The following is a 17,226-nucleotide window of genomic DNA, read 5'->3' on the forward strand; positions in this document are numbered from 1 at the left end:
AAACAGCACACAATGAAGAATTCTTCTGTTTACCAGGTAATGGGCCTTCAAAAATGAGGGGGGGGGGGGAGGGAGCACAACAGACCCAACGTTTGAGTGCTTACTCTGTTCCAGATAATGTAAGAAAAATAGAGAAATTAGCCTTGGCATGAAAAGTTATAATGATCATGTATCCCAGAGTTTTCTACAATGATTCCTTAAAGGTAGGTTTATGGAGTGCATTGCTGTTCTTAGTCTAGGGAAACCAACTAAAAGCACCCACGAAGGTAGGACTGGTTTCTGATATTATTCCATTATGGAGAAGACCAAGCTTAGAGGAAAACCACACATTCTGGACCTCCTAATCTTATTCCAAAATGGCACAGAATACAGTCTTGAAAAATTCATGACACATTAATATCATTTGGCTTTCCTTTATGTTACTTCATATGCACTTAAGACTTATCTGTGTTCTTATACATAAACAAGTACCAATTAGACCAAATGCAAAAAGTAAAAATTTTAACAATAAAAACAAACTTTGAGAAGACTATATAGATGAGTATCTTAAAAAACTTGGAATAAGAATGGATTTCATAAACAAGACACCAAATGCACTAAACATTTTTTTAAAAGACAGAAAAATTCTCTATTTGCATTTAAAACTATATGACAATTACACCAAAAAAAGAGAGAAGAAAAGGCATAGGGGGAAGAAAATGTTAACATAGTATATAATTGTTAAAGGATTATAATCCTGAATACATAAAAATTGCTACAAGTCAGGAAAAGCACACACCTACACAAACAGAAATGAGCAAATGATAGACTGGCCAAAGGAAGAAAGCCAAGTGGCCAAACAAATATATGTGAAGATGCTCAACCTCACAAGAAATCAATGAAACGCAAATTAAAATAGCAATGAGATAACATTACAGACTAATCAAATTGACAAAATTTAGTAAGTATGAGAGCTCTAAGCATAGGTGAGGATGCAGAGTAATGCAAAGTTGGATATACTGCTGGTGGCAGTGGAAACTACTATTGACTGTGTTGAACAGAAATTTGGCAACCTGTAATTAAGCGTACATACACCCCATTAGCCAGCAATATCACTATTAAGTATATATCCTAGAAGGTCTTTCACACAGGTGCATAAGGAGATATGGTTGGGAATGTTTAATGCAGCATTATTGTAATAGTGAATGTTGCGAGTATCTTAAATGTCAATAGTAGAAGTAAAAGTTGTGATATATTCAAGCAATGGAATACCATACAACAATGACAATGAATTAATTGCAAGTACATGGAACAACATAGGTGAATTTTGAAGATATTAACCAAACAAATCAAATTGCAGATGGATATATACACCATACTACCATTAATATAAAAAGATTTGACATGCAAAACAATAGTATATATTGTTTGTGAATACATGTACATACAGCTGTGGGAAAGATAAGAGGAAGGTAGGAAAACGAGTTCACAAGAGGAGCATCAGTGTATTTCTTTTTAAAAAATCAGAAGCATCCCTGGCTGGCGTAGCTCAGTGGATTTAGCTCGGGCTGTGAACCAAAGTGTCGCAGGTTCGATTCCCAGTCAGGGCACATGCCTGAGTTGCAGGCCATGGCCCCCAGCAACTGCACATCGATGTTTCTCTCTCTCTCTCTTTCTCCCTCCCTTCCCTCTCTAAAAATAAATAAATAAAATCTTTTAAAAAATTAGAAGCAAATCTTGCAAAATGTTAAGAACTAACAAATCTGGGTATAGGTACATGTGTGTTATATTACTGTCTATCGTCTTCTGAATGATTAAAATATTTCATTCCCCGTCAAGTATGTTTAACAATACAGTATGCTGGTGATGTGCTGAGCCGCAAAGATCTCTTTTCCTTCAAAACCTTCATGGTGCTCAAATGCACTCGTCTCAAGCATTTAACATCTTCTATCATGCACCATAGTTATTTGTGTACATGTCCTCATTTCATGTCCAAATGGGAATCCTCTTCCGCCCCTTTAGGGCATAGTCCACATCTGTGTATCTTCGTGCCAGACAGTGACTAACTGTGCTTTGTATAAATTAGGGTCCAATAAGTGAATAAATGAATAAATAAATTCAGGGAACCAAATGGGTAGCTCTGGTTGTGGTTAAAAATAAAAATGACCCCGAGATAATATAATTAGATATAACCTTCCCTGTGAAAATCAAGTTACGTTGGTATGTTGGGTATCAGACTCCAAAATACAAATGAGGCAGAACTCACTGATTTCAAGCTGGCTAGGCAATTTAACCAGTCTCATACTGGTTTCTGAACTCCTTACAAAAAGAATTCAGTGAAGAAGTCCTATTTTCATACCAAGGGAAATGAGACTTTAAGCTCTTTGGATTTCATAATTATGTAGATTTCATAATTTTGTCTTCCCAGGCAAGGGAGTATTTCCCCTCTTCCTCCCGACCCTAAACTCCCCACCATTACTCACACCTCAGCCCACATATCTGGTGTGTGTTTTGGCACCAGGGGGTTGGGGAGGAGGAAAATAGTTTATTTTTGCTTGTTAGTGGGTTTGCTAAACCCACCATATTTTGCCAGATCCACTAATGGGAGGGAGGTGCCATCCTACCTGTGGGAAGAGCCACAAAATCCATACCATTTTTTGGACTCAGGTTCACCTTTAAGAAAACCCTAGAGGGGTCGGGGGAGGTAGAAAAAGGTATGGGAGGACAAATGGTGATGAAGGGAGATCTGACTTGGGGTGGTGAACACACAATATACAGACGATATATTATAGAATTGTATACCTGAACTGTACTGTACTATATAGAATCGTACTATATAATTTATATAGTACATAGTATATATAGTATACTTATATAACATTTCATAACTGTATTATATAGAATTGTACTACATAATTTTATTAATGAATGCCACCCCAATAAGTTCTATAAAAAATAAAATGGAAAATTTTAAATATATTTAATATATTATTATTTATATATTTATATTTATTGATAAATAAATTTATTTAAATTATAAAAAGGAAAAAGAAACCCTTAGATGTGACCTGGGGCAAAAAAAAAAAATCCTAAGAATCATTGGATCTGAAATCAGAAGGCAGAGCCTAAGCAAATCAAAATTATGTGTGAGACTGTACAAAAACATAATCTTTTAATTATTTTGAAAGTTTTCCCTATATGTTATAATCAAGACTGGAATGTGTTTTGGTAGCAATGATATCCTAAATTCTGCTAAATAAGAGAAAGGTGGTTCCAGGTTCAGCTAGACAATCAGTTTTATCTTTCCAGGGATCTAGGAATAAAGAAATGGCTACTTTGGCTCTCCAAAGGTGTGATGAGGAAAGGAAACAGAGCAGACGACCACTTCTGTTTGTAACAAAGCTGCACTGGAAGAAAAGGAAAGCTTCCTTCTTTAATAAAAATTAGGTTGTTCACCCACAAATTTCTAATTTTCAATCACATTCAACAAACCCCTGTGTTTAGCCCCAGAGAAGTTTAAGTGAGAGCCCAGCAAAAGTCTAGATGGTGGAAGCATCCAATTTTACTCCACCTGGAATTTTCAAATCTGGAAGTGTTTCCAAGTTATGTGACACGACAGCGGCTTGCTGTAAATAAAGTCATTTAGAGTTAAGATTTTGAAGGGAAATAATTTGAACATAACTAGGGCCAAAAACCAAGCAATACAGAAATGCAAGAGAGAAGAAATTCCCAATGAATAATCTCATATATCTGAAAGGTAAAATGTAATAGAGCTCAATGATATGTCTCAAAAGACAACTGAAAATTAATCGTGACATCATGGCGATCATTTCTATATGCATTAGACTTGGTATTTGAAGGGAAATGATTGGTTTTGAAATGACAAGTAAAGAAATTAAAGAAATGCTAGGTCTTTCAAAATAATCACTGCATGGTGTTTTTGCTTTCTAGAAGCTGAAGTGCCCCAAAACTGGGCAGTTAGGACTAGTGAAAGTCTCTTCAGTTTTAAATTATATAACTTAATATTCCTTCCTATTTCCAAATAGCATCCTCCTTCTGAGAACGTCCTCATATGCTGCCATCCTTCCTAGATTTACGCACCAGTGACTTGGCAACATCTTTGTCCAAATGACTTAAAAAATACCAGAAATGGCTCTTTGTAATCTGACATTTAGGCCCAGGCAGTTGGGTATGCTGAGGTATAATACTGAATTTCAGTACAAGTGTCAGATACCTACTTTGATTATTAAAATACAGTCATGCACTGCTTAACAACAGGGATACCTTTCTGAAAAACACATTACTAGGCAATTTTGATTTTGTGTGAATATTGTAGAGTGAATTTACACAAACTTAGATGATATAGCCTACTACTGTAATGTGTGTCTATACTTTTTATTGATTTATTATTGTTCAAGTACAGTTATCTCCATTTTCCCACCATCACTTTCCTCCTCCCCACCCACCCTTACCTCCCTCCCTCAATCCTTCCCCCTTTGGCTTTGTCCATGGGTCCTTTATACAGGTCCCTTGACGACCCTTCCCCTTTGTTCCCCCGTTATTCCCTTCCCCCCTGCCCTCTGGTTACTGTCAGTTTATTCTTTATTTCAATGCCTCTGGTTATATTTTGCTTGCTTGTTTGTTTTGTTGATCACGTTCCATTTATAGGTGAGATCATATAGCATTTATTCCTCACCACCTGGCTTACTTCACTTAGCATAATGACCTCCAGATCCCTCCATGCCATCACGAAGGGCAGGAGTTCCTTTTTTCTTTCTGCTGCATAGTATTCTGTTGTGTAAATGTACCAGTTTTTGCAGTTGATGTACAATAGTTTATTAGTTTCAGGTGTACAATATAGTGATTAGACCTTTATAGCCCTTATGAAGTGATCACCCAGATAAGTCTAGTACTCACTTGACAGCAAACATAGATATTACAATATTACTGACTATATTCCCTATGCTGTACTTTACTTCTATATGACTGGTATGCAGTAGGTTTGTTTACACCAGCATCACCACAGACACACGAGTAATTATAGTTCAAGCCATGTCCGTTGGCTTCTTTTTTATATATAATTCAAGCACCTGATTTAAGCTGTGATTGCTGAGGCATCCACTTTAAAGAGCTGTCCGCTTCTTGTAAGGCTACCTGGAATATACACAATGTCAGTCACGTGACTGGATAAAGAGTCAACCCACCTCTCACTTAGACTCCTTTGTTTTAGAGATATTGGTTGACTAAGATATCTGACCATTTTAGGCAATTTGTGTGCGTGTGTTTTTTTTTAATCTTTCCATGGTTTAAGTTCCCGCTCTTGTGTTTTAAATTCACCAATAAAGAGTGACCCCAGGTGAAATCCTAGGGCATGCGATCTCTCCTCAGGACCTCCCTGTGCCCTGGGAAATGAGGAAAGCTCCCAGGGCCACATGAGTGCCCCCAGGCGTTTCCAGCTGGTAGCATGACTGTGGGCAGGCTGAAGTGGCACAAAACAGTAATGCCTTTGGCTACAACATCACTAGGAGATCAGAACTGTTCGGCTCCATTTTAATCTTACAGGACCACTGTAGTAAATGTTGTCCCTCAATGACCTAACCACCATTATGTGGTGCAAGACCATACTGGCCAGGAAACGGATTTGGCAACTTTTTAGTCAAGATGAGATCTTGGTAGGGAAACCTCCAAGGGATCCCCTTTGTTGAAAATCCAGTATAAACATACACACTATGTGGAATATTAAAACTCTTATGACTACTTGAAATACTAACAATGGCCTGTTTGAAAAACTTTATTGATCATACAATTTTGATCTTTCTTAATGGGACTCCATTAATTTGGAACAATGAATGTAATCATCACTTTACAAAAGTGAAATGGAATTAGCCCTTGGCCTACCGTCATTACATGCCATTTACTTTCGCACACTGGCTTCTTTAGTCCTGACAACAACCCTGTCAGGTAGATACTGTTATCTCAGTTTTGACAAATGTAGAAATTGACATCCAGTGAAGAAACCCCCCTGAGAAGGAGAGGCCATCCATAACTGTTCACATAGCTAATTAAGCACATACCTGACCAAGATTTGAACAAAGGCCTATTTTAACCCAGAGCCTTTCTTTTTCTAAGTCAAGGGCTTAAAAACTTTTTCTAAGACATGGGCCATATGGTCTCTGTTGCACTGTAATCCAAAAGCAGCCACAGACAATATGTAACTGAATGAGTGTGGTTGTGTTCCAATAAAACTTTATTTACAAAATTAGGCAGACAGTGTGCAGTTTGCTGACCCCTGCGAGCTGTCACTAAGATAACTAAAAGGACAAAAAATGTCCATCAATATTTGCATTCCTTTATCCAACTGAAAAAGACTTGAGAGAGAACTACTTATGTTGGTATTTGAGATGCTTTTAATTTGGTCACAGTAAATTGTCCTGCTTGTCTAAGACCCATTATACATGCCTGGCTCCTCTTCAGCCTTGCTACAAGGAAATGAGACCTCACAGAACAGGCTCCCTACAGAACCTTCTTTCTACCCTCAAATCAAAAAACTAACTCCTCATTTCACAGGAAAAAAAGGACAAAAGTGCTTCAGCGAATGATGATTCCATTTGGTAACACAAGCCCATACAGTAGAAGGTACCAAGGCAGGCAGGACCCCAGGAGAAAGACCTAATTCAAGTCTTACAATGAAGTTGGTCCACTTCCCTGGGTTAAATGGGGATGATACAAACATCAAAAGGCTGTGTAATTTCAAAAAAATATAAAGTTTAATTAATAATTTATGATCAAGACAGTCTTGATGAGATGATTAGAAGTCACTAGACCCACCCCATCTCATAAAAAATGATCCCTGGAATAGGCAACAATTTTTCCCCAGATATAAAAACCATAGAAACATCAAAAATAATAAATTAAAGTCAGGGAATCAAAAGTCACAAAAGGTATCTCTTTCTTAAGAGACATAGACCAATCCATAGTCTCTCCCTGTTTGCAACAGAAGCAACACAAAAAATAAAAATTTAATCTCTCTCCCCACCTCTCAAAAAAATACGTGATCATTAGAAAAAACAAAGACCATAGTGAGGAAAGCTCTCTCAATTTTTAAAAGTCAAGGCCAAGGTCTTCCTTATCAATTATCCTTACTTTTTCCTACTCCCTCGCTGCCAAAAGTTATTATTGCAAGAACCCTAAGATTATATATATATATCATATATGGAAATGCTAGGTAAACTATTAGGCCCTATAAACAAGCTAAGTATTCTAAGTATTATTCTCATTATTGTTATTTTTACAATGATAACTGAACCACCACCAGGCTGACAATTTTTGGCACTCACTGCTTCTAATAAGACTAAGCCCTTAGAAAGTGGATGCTTCCACAGCCCAGCTAGCATAATGGAAAGCACAGTTGTTAGAAACATGGCCACTCAAATATCCTTTGAACTGAATTGAAACGGTTTTCTCCAGAAAGCAGATGTTCAATAAAAAGTGTTAATTGAATAAAAGAATAAATAGTAGCTACCCAATGCACATTAGCTCTGATTATCAGTTGATTGCCTTTTATTTTCTCTCTTCTAGTTTAGTAGGTCAATCACCCATAAATGTTCCCCTTCCTCCCTCTGTTCTAACTCCCCACACTACTAGATGCTGGAGTAAAACAACACTTTATGTTATTATTAGTTATGGGTGTAAACTTGCAGTGAAAAAGTGATTAACATGGAAAGAGTGCAAGGCGTGTGTGTGTGTGTAGTGGGGTAGTGCAATGCGGGAACAGAGGAAGGAGTAGAACCAGGAGAGATGGTAAGAGACAATGGAGCAGGTAAGAGTCGCATTAAGATGGAAAGTTTCCAAAGACCTGGGAATCCAGGAAAGACCTCTGCAGTTCCAAGCAGTCAGTGAAGTACTGGACTTGATTTTACAATGTGTGTATTCCTGTGATATATTCAGCTATACAAAAATCCTGAAAGCCAGACTGATAAAACAGAAACAACTCAGAGCATCTTTAATTTATAAAAGCATAGCTAAAAGCAATCAGACTCCTACGGTAGCTGGTAAGCATTCCTCTTAGGATACAAGCAAGACAGTATACATTCCTTCTACCTCAAAGTAGTCCACTCACTCCTTCATGCTGGTGCTGTTATCACTTTTTCTTGATTAACAGTCTTTTTTGTTTATTTGTTTCACATATTCCTTAATAAGAAGTCACTTTTAAAAGTTGGGGTCTAGCTTACTTTATGAGGGAAATAAAAACAGATATATTCCAAAGACGTTGTCGCCATTGATCATTAGTCTAAAGGGGGTAGTGGACCTTAAAGAGGTAAGCTTATTTTTAAAACTAAATGTAATTGCCTGAAAGTCAATACATACAAAACCAGGAGGTTAGCCCTTTCAAGATCCTTGGAGATTGGACTTTAATTTTGGAGCATTTCCACAGGACCTTTCACAAACAATAGCAGTCACTTTTTTTTTCTAGTTATCTCCCCATTCGCCTTTTATTTTAAAAATGCAAAATAGTTTTAGAAGAGAATGCTGAAGAAAAAAAAAAGAAAAATACCAGAGCATAGTGAAAAGTTTTCTAAATGCATGCTACCTGAAATTCTCAGTAGTAGCTTTACGTTGGTCCCCAAACCATATTTTAAAAATCCTATAGCAATAGCCTTCACTAAAGGTGTATTTGTTTAACAAGACAAAAATGATTAAGGATCATCTATGTACCATTTTCTGACACAGATATTGTTGTGTCTTTCCTATGTGTTATTTAACAAGCCTTCCAGCATAATAATGTTTTAGCCATTAATTACCCTTTTAGAGATTCCTTGTGAGTGTGGTATCACTATTCTAAAGGACTAACTGTCCATTCTACCTTGTTCATTCTTCCGCTTAAAACTGCCAATATACTTTCCTTCACCTTTAATCATAAGTGAATTTTTAAAAAGCTCTCCATCAATCTTATTTTCCTTTTCAGTAAATCCACATTTGCCATTACCCTCGGCTACCAAAAGAGCAGCTTCTGCTCCACATTATAAAAGCTGTTTGACCACAACGCTTGTCTCAGAAAATTTAAAAGTCTCACTAAAGAGCTGAGGAGGAATGGTGCTGGGAATATTCACAGATATCTGACTTTACAAGGTTTTGTGAAAAGAGGTCACCTTTAGATTAGTATTACTTAGTGTTTATGAGGGTTGTTTGTCAAGCCAAAAATAAGGTGCCTCCTCCCCACAAATTAAAGAATCAAGTTACAATCCATTATTTCATTTCTGATTGTTTTTCTTTGTAATAAGTGGGAAAGTGGATACTGGATAAAAGTCTCCCCTGAGCGAAAAGACTCCACATTAAAGACTTCAATTAGCTATAAATCAGTTGTCTTTCCTACTGGGGAGAACAAGAGGAAAAAAGAGAGCAGGAGTAGTTAGAGAAAAAGAGAACTGGAAGAGCTTCCAAATTAAATTCCGAGATACCTGCTGCATACCTAAAACTCCTTTCAGGGCTGTGAAGGAAATCTGATGAAAATTAAGATTAAAATCAAACCCTCCCAAATTTGAAGATTAGGTCCTCTCTCACAAGTAGATCTTGCATCTTAATAACTTTCAAGTGAGGCTACAAGAGGTTAGGGACCCTCGTAAAGCAAAACCTTTCTGGTGCAGGCTTTCCCTGCTTGGTCCTGAACCCAGATATGTGCCACACATTGGCACTATTGTTGTGCAAACAATGCCTAAATGGCTGTAACCATTAACGACCTCTCATTAAAACGGCTTTCAAAAATTTGTCACACCATCTAAAAGAGCTAACAGGTACATCAAATTCATCTAAATCAGCATTCCAAACACAAATCACCCTGATTTTGTAACCTAAAGCTCAATACAAGTAAAATTTTAATATTCTGATGTTGTTTTTTTTGTATTTCTTTCAAGCATTAAGTCAGAACCAAACAATTTACTTCTCGACAAAATTTAGTTTATCTTGTAATAAGCATGATGGAAAACAACTCTAACCATACTGTGTGTGCTCTGTGAATGTTTAAGTTAATCGGGAGAAGTTTAGGGTGGAGATCAACGGGAAGAAACAAAATCAAACAAGAAAACTGTAAAATGAACTCCAAGAAACAGGACTTTAAATCCCATCTCCCTGCCCCCAAATGCTATAACATTATAAACCCCCCATATGAGTAATTAATAATAAAATTTTTCTATGTAGAATCGATGGAAAGAAAGTAAATTCGATTTATATTAGATAGCGAACACATATTTTCTTTAATGTGGTGCAAAAAAAAAAAAAATTCCTGCTTGGCAAACCCAAGATGTCAGAGTTCGTTACAAAGAATATATATATTTTTCAGTTCAAAAGCGAACCTGTTAATTTGCACAAATAAAAAGACCTTCCAAGTTTTCCAGGAAAACTGCCACTGCCTACAAAATTCGAACGCAATGCTGACATTGGATCCACTGTACTCTCGCCAGCCAGGTTTCCATGAAATCTGTGCAGGCAGCCAGACCACGGCGTGTCTTGACAATTCCCACGCGAAAGTCGCTCCGCACCGTCGGAACTTCCGAGGACCTGGGCCGGACGGGCAGCTAACGGGCCCCGGAGGCGGAGGACCGAGAAGAGTCAGCCCGGCTGCGTGGCCAACCCAGGCGGGACACCCTCCTTCCCCGTTTGAGGAGTCAATGCGGTGCCGACGCCTTCCCCGCAGCGGTCGGGACCCCGGGAACCGCCTCGGAAGGAGGCAGACGCGGTTTGGGAAAAAAAGGCCGTTGACGGCAACCCCTCAGCGCCACGCTTCAAGTTGTGCTAAGTCCCCGAGGTGTTCCAAGACCCCGTCGGAACTTCAGAAGCCACAACCCCGAAAACGGGGCGTCCCCTCTGCTGCAGGGGGATGACAGGCTGGCCCAGGCGACCCTGACCCCCGATCTTGTCAGGCTATCCTCGCCCCCTAACAAGCAGAGAAAGTAAGGAAGATTCTAGAAAGTCTCCGAGTACAGCGGTTCGAGCCCGCCGCTTACCTTGGTGTACTTGATTTCGAGGTTGGGCGTGGGCGACGGCAAAAGGTGCAGGGAAGCCATGAGGGCGGCAGGGTCGGCCTTCACCTCACCTGGCATCTCGATCTTGCTGGAAGTCATGGTGGCGGGCCGGGGTGTCGCTGGCCCAGCGGCGTGGGCTGTGCGGGCTGTGCGGGCTGTGCGGGCTGTGCGCGCGGTCCGCGGTTCGGGGGCGCGCTCGCCTGTATATAGGCAGGTGTCAAGCTGGGGCTCTTCTTATTGGACGTGAGGGCCGGGGCGCGGGGGTTGGTCCATCCTACCTAGGACTCCGAGGCACAGCCGGATTTACATAAAGTCCGCCGTCCGCAGGCGCGTTCCCTCCGCGCCCACGGTCAAGTGCGTACCGCGCTGCCGGCCGCGGGAACCGGTCCACGCCCACACCCCCAGTCCTCGACGGCCGTACCGCGAACCTGCGCAGCGGCCGCACGGGGCTCGGAAAACGGGGCCGGCCTCACTCTAGCTGGGTCCGCGTTTGCGGGAGACGCACCTTTCCCGATGGCAGGTGCGGGTCGTGGCCCCGGAAGAGGGACGGGAGGAGACCGGCACCCGAACGGGCGGGTGCTCACGTGGCGCCGAGAGCGGGACCCGCGGTATCGGAGGGACAAGCCCGGACGCAGCTGAAAGGGGCGCAGAGATCCCTTCCCACCCGCGTCCCGGGGCCCGCCAAACTCCGGTTGTCTTTTTCTCTCGGGGACCAGGGAGGGGGCGCCCTCAGCTCTCCTTCCCGGGGCAAGAACGCAGAGTCTTTCCTAACGACCTCCGCGCACACCCACTTCCTGCAGCCGAACCCGAGGTTCGACCTGGCTGCTGGGTCGGGGACCGGTAACGATGAGTGCGAGTCCCTCGCCCCACACTCAAAATGAGTTTGCCCTAGAGCCGGTTGACTGCGAGCCGCCCGGGGCAGGCTTCTCCCGCCCAGCTGCTGCCCTCTGCCGACCGGGACCGCCCCAGGCTGTCCGTGCTGTCTCTGGAGGAGACACGGGTCTTGGTCATCACATGCTAATAGTTGCATGTTTCATTCACCCCTCTAATCTTTCTTTTCGGATCCCTCCTTCCAGCCCTTATGCTCCTTACCCCCAAACACACAAAGATAGACTTCTTTTATTTTTCTGTTCTTCAAGCTAACAGTTATCCCGCCAGACATTGGACTCCTCACTTAACTTCCTCTTTGGGGTCAGCTTCCATATTTACACCCCGTATTTTAAGTGTTTCCATAGCCCCAAAAGGCCTTCTTCTAGTTTGTGGGAGGCTAAAAGTCAGCATGTACGTGTTCGTCAAGAACGCAGAGATACCATACCAGAATGGATTTAGGACTCCGTGGGCTAAATCTGGGGTCCAAATAAAAAGACCTCTATAGATCACTTCCCCTCTTTACTCCCATTGTAAGCCTGACAGGGGCCTACTAATTCTTACCTTAAATGCAGTTTTTGGAGCCTTTAGTACCCTATTTCTTTGGATGTAAAGTGTCAGCCGGAAAAGATCTTGCCTTAAATACTTTCAGTACCAAAAATTGTCTAATTCTCTGTTCTTGGATGCTAAACAACAATAGAAATAGACAAAAATATTTCATTTTACTATTAGGTCTATAAAAATAACTTTTAGCTTCTCGGAACTCAAAGTATATACCAAGGTTATCTGAATGAATCATTTTCATGGAGATGCTAGGGACCTTAGCTTGGGCAGTTGAGAGATCTTGACTCACAGGGGATCTCTATGCTCAAATACTGTGCCTTTATAGTAGTATATGTTCAGGAGATACACTTAAAAAATTTCTTATCCCCACCTAAGGACATCTTTTCATTACTTTTTAGAGAGAAAGGAAAGGAGATATATAAACATCAATGTGCAAAGGAAGCATCTATTGGTAAAAAGAACAGTCTTAGAATTAGTTGGGAAGAGAGGGAGAAGGTAGCAGCAAGAAAAATAAATCAATAATACTGGTAAAGCAATTCTGCAAACGTATTTTGAGTGCTTCCCAACTGAAGGCAAAATGCTGGAGACTGGGTTACAAACAAGAGGGACATCCCTTGCCATATGTGAGCTTGAAACCCTTCCCCCCCCCACACCAGTGATAGATAATTGACTATGGGAGATTGTGGGGGAAAGTTACAAATGAGCATCAACAACACCATCAGGGTGCCCCACCATGGGGGAGGCCATCAGGGCCTTAAAGAAGAGGTGAGACTTCAACAGGGGAGGAAAGGACAGTAAAGGCAGAAGAATCCACAAGAACAAAGGCAAAGAGATGTGAGAGTACTTTTTAGGAGACATCAGTGTGGCTGGAGGAGCAGCAGATGAGGAGGGCAAGGCAGAACTCAAGACTGTAGAGACCTTAATTTTTGAGACACTGAGAAGCCAAGGATTCCAAGAAGGAGAAAAGGGAAGTCTATAAAAATTAAACTGATAAATGAATATTGTCAAGAAAGACTATCACAGGCTGAAAACTATTGATTTCTATGTCTCCTCAGAGCATAAGATGGGGTTGTTCATCTTTGACCCACTTCTTCCTTGCTAACTCCAGTTCTATCATCAGGGTTGGAAAATCTCTCCCAAAGAAGAAACTGTATAACAGGATTATTAGCATTTGTTACACGATGAGGTAGAGCAAATTAAGAACTTCCCTTCTTCTCCAGGCAGGAAAATGAGGATCCCTTGGCTTCTCATAACTGTCTCCAAAAGATCTAGTATAGTGACAGATGGCAGACTGGTTTCAATTGTTCCCTAAGGGCTATTTTTGTGTGAGACTTGCTCTTCAACTAGGTAGTGAAGTGATCAGCACAGGGACTGTATCTTCTATTTCATTTGTGCCTTCCCTCAATTTCTAAAACAGCATGGAGCACACAGTAACTATTTAATAAGAATTTTTGTTGAGTGATATGAGCAAAAGACAGAACACATTCCCTATGGCCCTGTTTGACTACTTTTCTATGCTAAGAAACGTTTTCCTGATCTTAGATTTCATTTTGCTTTGCTGCATCTTTCACTATAAACCAGGGGTGTCAAACTCATTTTCACCAGAGGCCACATCAGCCTCGCAGTTCCCTTCAAAGGGCCGAATGTAATTTTAGGACTGTATGAATGTAACTGCTCCTTAACGGTTAAGCAAGAGCTCAGCATTGTTGCTGGATAAAACAAGGTTGAGGGCTGGATTCAGTCCGCAGGCCTTGTGTTTGCCACCTGTGTTATAAATCTTTCTGATCATAGATTTTTAAGAATATTTTTCTTCATATAATCATCCTCTGAAAAAAAAATTTCCCCATATCTTCAGCTCATGATTGCAGCCATTTGTTTCCTAGCCAAGCTCTTTAATCCAAGATGGGGACAGCATATGTCTTCTCGGTTTCTGTCCATAGGATTTATTCTTCTGTTACTTACTTGTAAGGGTGCCGTAACATCTCTTCTCACATTCTTATTCTTTCCTCCCCTTCTTTCTTTTATCATCTCATTTTGTTATCTTCTTGTTTCCTCCGTAGATTTCAAAATGGTGAACGTGGGAGTCTTCCCCACAACTACCTTCAGACTGCTAATATTCTGAATTTCAGTCTTTTCCCTGATTTGGTTATGAAACATTTTTACCCACCCTTATGTTTCCTTCTTCCACTGCCCCCCCTGCTGCATCTGTGATTATTTATTGTTTAGGATACATACTAGTTAAAACCTCTGTGCAAGGAAATGTAAGCTGCAGTATGCTCTATTTCCTTGTGAATATAGTTTATGAGACCTGGAGGAGCCAATATCCTGGAATTGTAGAGGAGAAAAATAAATTCTTGCCTTATATTTCCTCACCTAAATACTGGAATGCAAAATTGTAATTTTAAGTCATCAGTTTTATATGACATTTGACTTTAAGGTATAAACCATAGTGATTTAGGCTTCTTTTTTTGTTTTTAGTTAAGGAGGGAAAATATTTGTTATTTGAGAAACATGTTTTAGAAATCAATGAGGGAAAATGAATGGAACATAAAAATTCGTCTCCCAAACAAAGGAATACTCTTGATTTTGACAGTAACTGAATGCCTACCTTGAACTCCAAGCTTCCACGATCAGGGGCTATTTCAGCCTCAGGGAGCCCTGCTTCATGGCCTTCCTGTTCCCATCACTAACCGTGATGACAGCCTACCTTTTCTAGCAGATACACCTGCATTTTAATTTATCTGCAAAAATAAATCACACATTATAGCATTTCTCTCCTCTGGGTTAACTGAATTAGTTCCTTAAATGTCTCTAAGTCTAATGATTTGAAAGAGGTACATTGTTTGAAATATTTTTAAAAACTAGGGCCCTTGGGTTGTATGCAAAATGAATGCTTATTTCAGATACGTGTCTCCTAATGATCTCGTTCATCTCAGATGGGATATGCTGGGCTACTTTATGTGAAATGTTTCTAGAAAACTTGAACAGGAAAGCTTAATGCATGGTATATTTATGGAGAAGTGGTCTTTAACTTATTAACAAAAGCTTACATAAAGCTTTACATATTTCAATCTAGAAATGCTTAATGAAGTATTTTGGAGTCATTATGAAAATTTCTATAAAATAAATTCACTTATATTTTTATTTAATGTGAACACCAATTTTTTATTTGGAATCTAAATGCTCATTTAATTTTCCTTTTCTTCTCAATATCTTCAAGAAAAGAGGCTGAGATTGTGACCTTTATGAACCATAAAAATTCTGTACATATGAAGTCCCTTATGCCCCTGCATGGCCTCTGGTCACTGTAGTCTATGAAAAGGTGTATTTATGGTTGCAATGAGTAGATTCCTTATTGTTCATGACTCCAAAATTATGTTTTGATACAAAATACAATTCTTGCCTTTTAAAATATATCCTCCACCTTTTGGGAATCTCAAGAGACTATTTTAAAAGTAGAAACTGGTTTTGTCTTTGTTGTAAAGCCCAGTTCCACCTCGTATTTGTTTAAAGGCTTCAATCTAGGCACAGAGATGAGCTCACTACCGTATCACTAATCACACATAAGAGGCACAGGGAAAAATTAAAAACCCAGCTGTGCCCCCTTTTCTGACAGACCTGAGGAAAAAGGCATTAGCTCCCTCTGCAGTTCATGGTATGTATGTGCAAGTGATATTATTTAAAAAGCATTAACTTGAATTCAATGTTTTTATCTGCTACTGATGAGAAATCTTTGGAATTGTTACATTTTTAATTTGAATTATTCTGGAGAAAAATATCTCAGAATGCAGACTAATTTTAGACTACAAATAGTTATGAGAGGAACTTTCATTAAAAGACCTTTGACTTCTAAGAAAAGAATGACAGTGTACATTTGACTGATTTACCATAGAAAGTGAAGTACTGAGAACACTATAGTCCTGCTCACAGAGCATGCAGTGTCCCATAGCAAGTCACATGGATGTATCTCAGATTGAAAGCAACTGTTTTTATTATGGTAGGCAAGGAAGTGTTACTAATGGGCCAGCTCGAGAATCTTTTATTTTCTCACCTAAATAAGTGCTTAGGATGTAACTAAGTTAAATTTGCTCCTTTTTCTTTTCAGTTCCTTAGTTTGCATTTTTCTTTTTACTTTGAAAATTCTTTACATCCACACATGTCTCTTGGTTGCTACTACTTACTTTAGGACTCTCCCATTCTTAAACATAAGCTTCTTTCCAAGTCTTTGCACCCTTATAGATAGTCATTCACCCAAAGGGCCTTTGGGCATAAGGAATTCTCACAGGAACTTTGGTGATATTTGGGACAGGGATTCACATTCATGTTCACTAGAAAACGAGACTCTTTCCCTCCTTTACATGGTGGAATGAGCCACAGAAAAGACAATGAAGAACACTTCAGGTGTCTTGGTAACAGAGAGGAAATGGCCAGCCTCCTTGTCAAACTACAGGGGAGGGGTCTCTTGCTTCAGGCGTACATCTTCCCCTTTTCAAAGTATCTGTGATGCCCTCACTGCTGTTGCTAAACCTGGATTTTTTCTCCCTCTATCTATCAAATAGCTTTGAACAAATACTAATGCTTATTGATGATACATTATGAGCCAAGCATCGACATAAAGTATGAAGAGCAAAAAAGAAGTCTGAGGAATAACAGTAACCATTTATGTAAAGTTCTGCAAGGGCCACAAGGAAGGAAAGAAGTCAAAATGTGCAGCGCATGATAAAAATGAAAGAGGATTCATAGAGGAGACAACCTGTTCATAGAAGGTTTCGTCGGGGCTTACTAGGGACTTTATACC

At 39.9% G+C, this 17,226-nt stretch overlaps 1 protein-coding gene across 1 annotated transcript in view; it reads right to left on the reverse strand.

Annotated features, from left to right (window-relative positions):
• ALDH1A2 (aldehyde dehydrogenase 1 family member A2) overlaps positions 1-11,855 on the reverse strand; it is a 107,833-nt gene extending 95,978 nt beyond the window's left edge. Inside the window, exon 1 of the mRNA XM_045823396.1 lies at positions 10,980-11,855. Within this exon, the coding sequence (XP_045679352.1) occupies positions 10,980-11,096 (117 nt within the window). The 5' untranslated portion in view covers positions 11,097-11,855. The remainder of the gene's footprint in view (positions 1-10,979) is intronic.
• Positions 11,856-17,226: the final 5,371 nt, after the last annotated feature.

The sequence above is a fragment of the Phyllostomus hastatus genome, unplaced genomic scaffold (assembly GCF_019186645.2).
Source record: "Phyllostomus hastatus isolate PE091 unplaced genomic scaffold, TTU_PhHast_1.1 phas_scaffold_501, whole genome shotgun sequence".
Taxonomy (NCBI): Eukaryota; Metazoa; Chordata; class Mammalia; order Chiroptera; family Phyllostomidae; genus Phyllostomus; species Phyllostomus hastatus.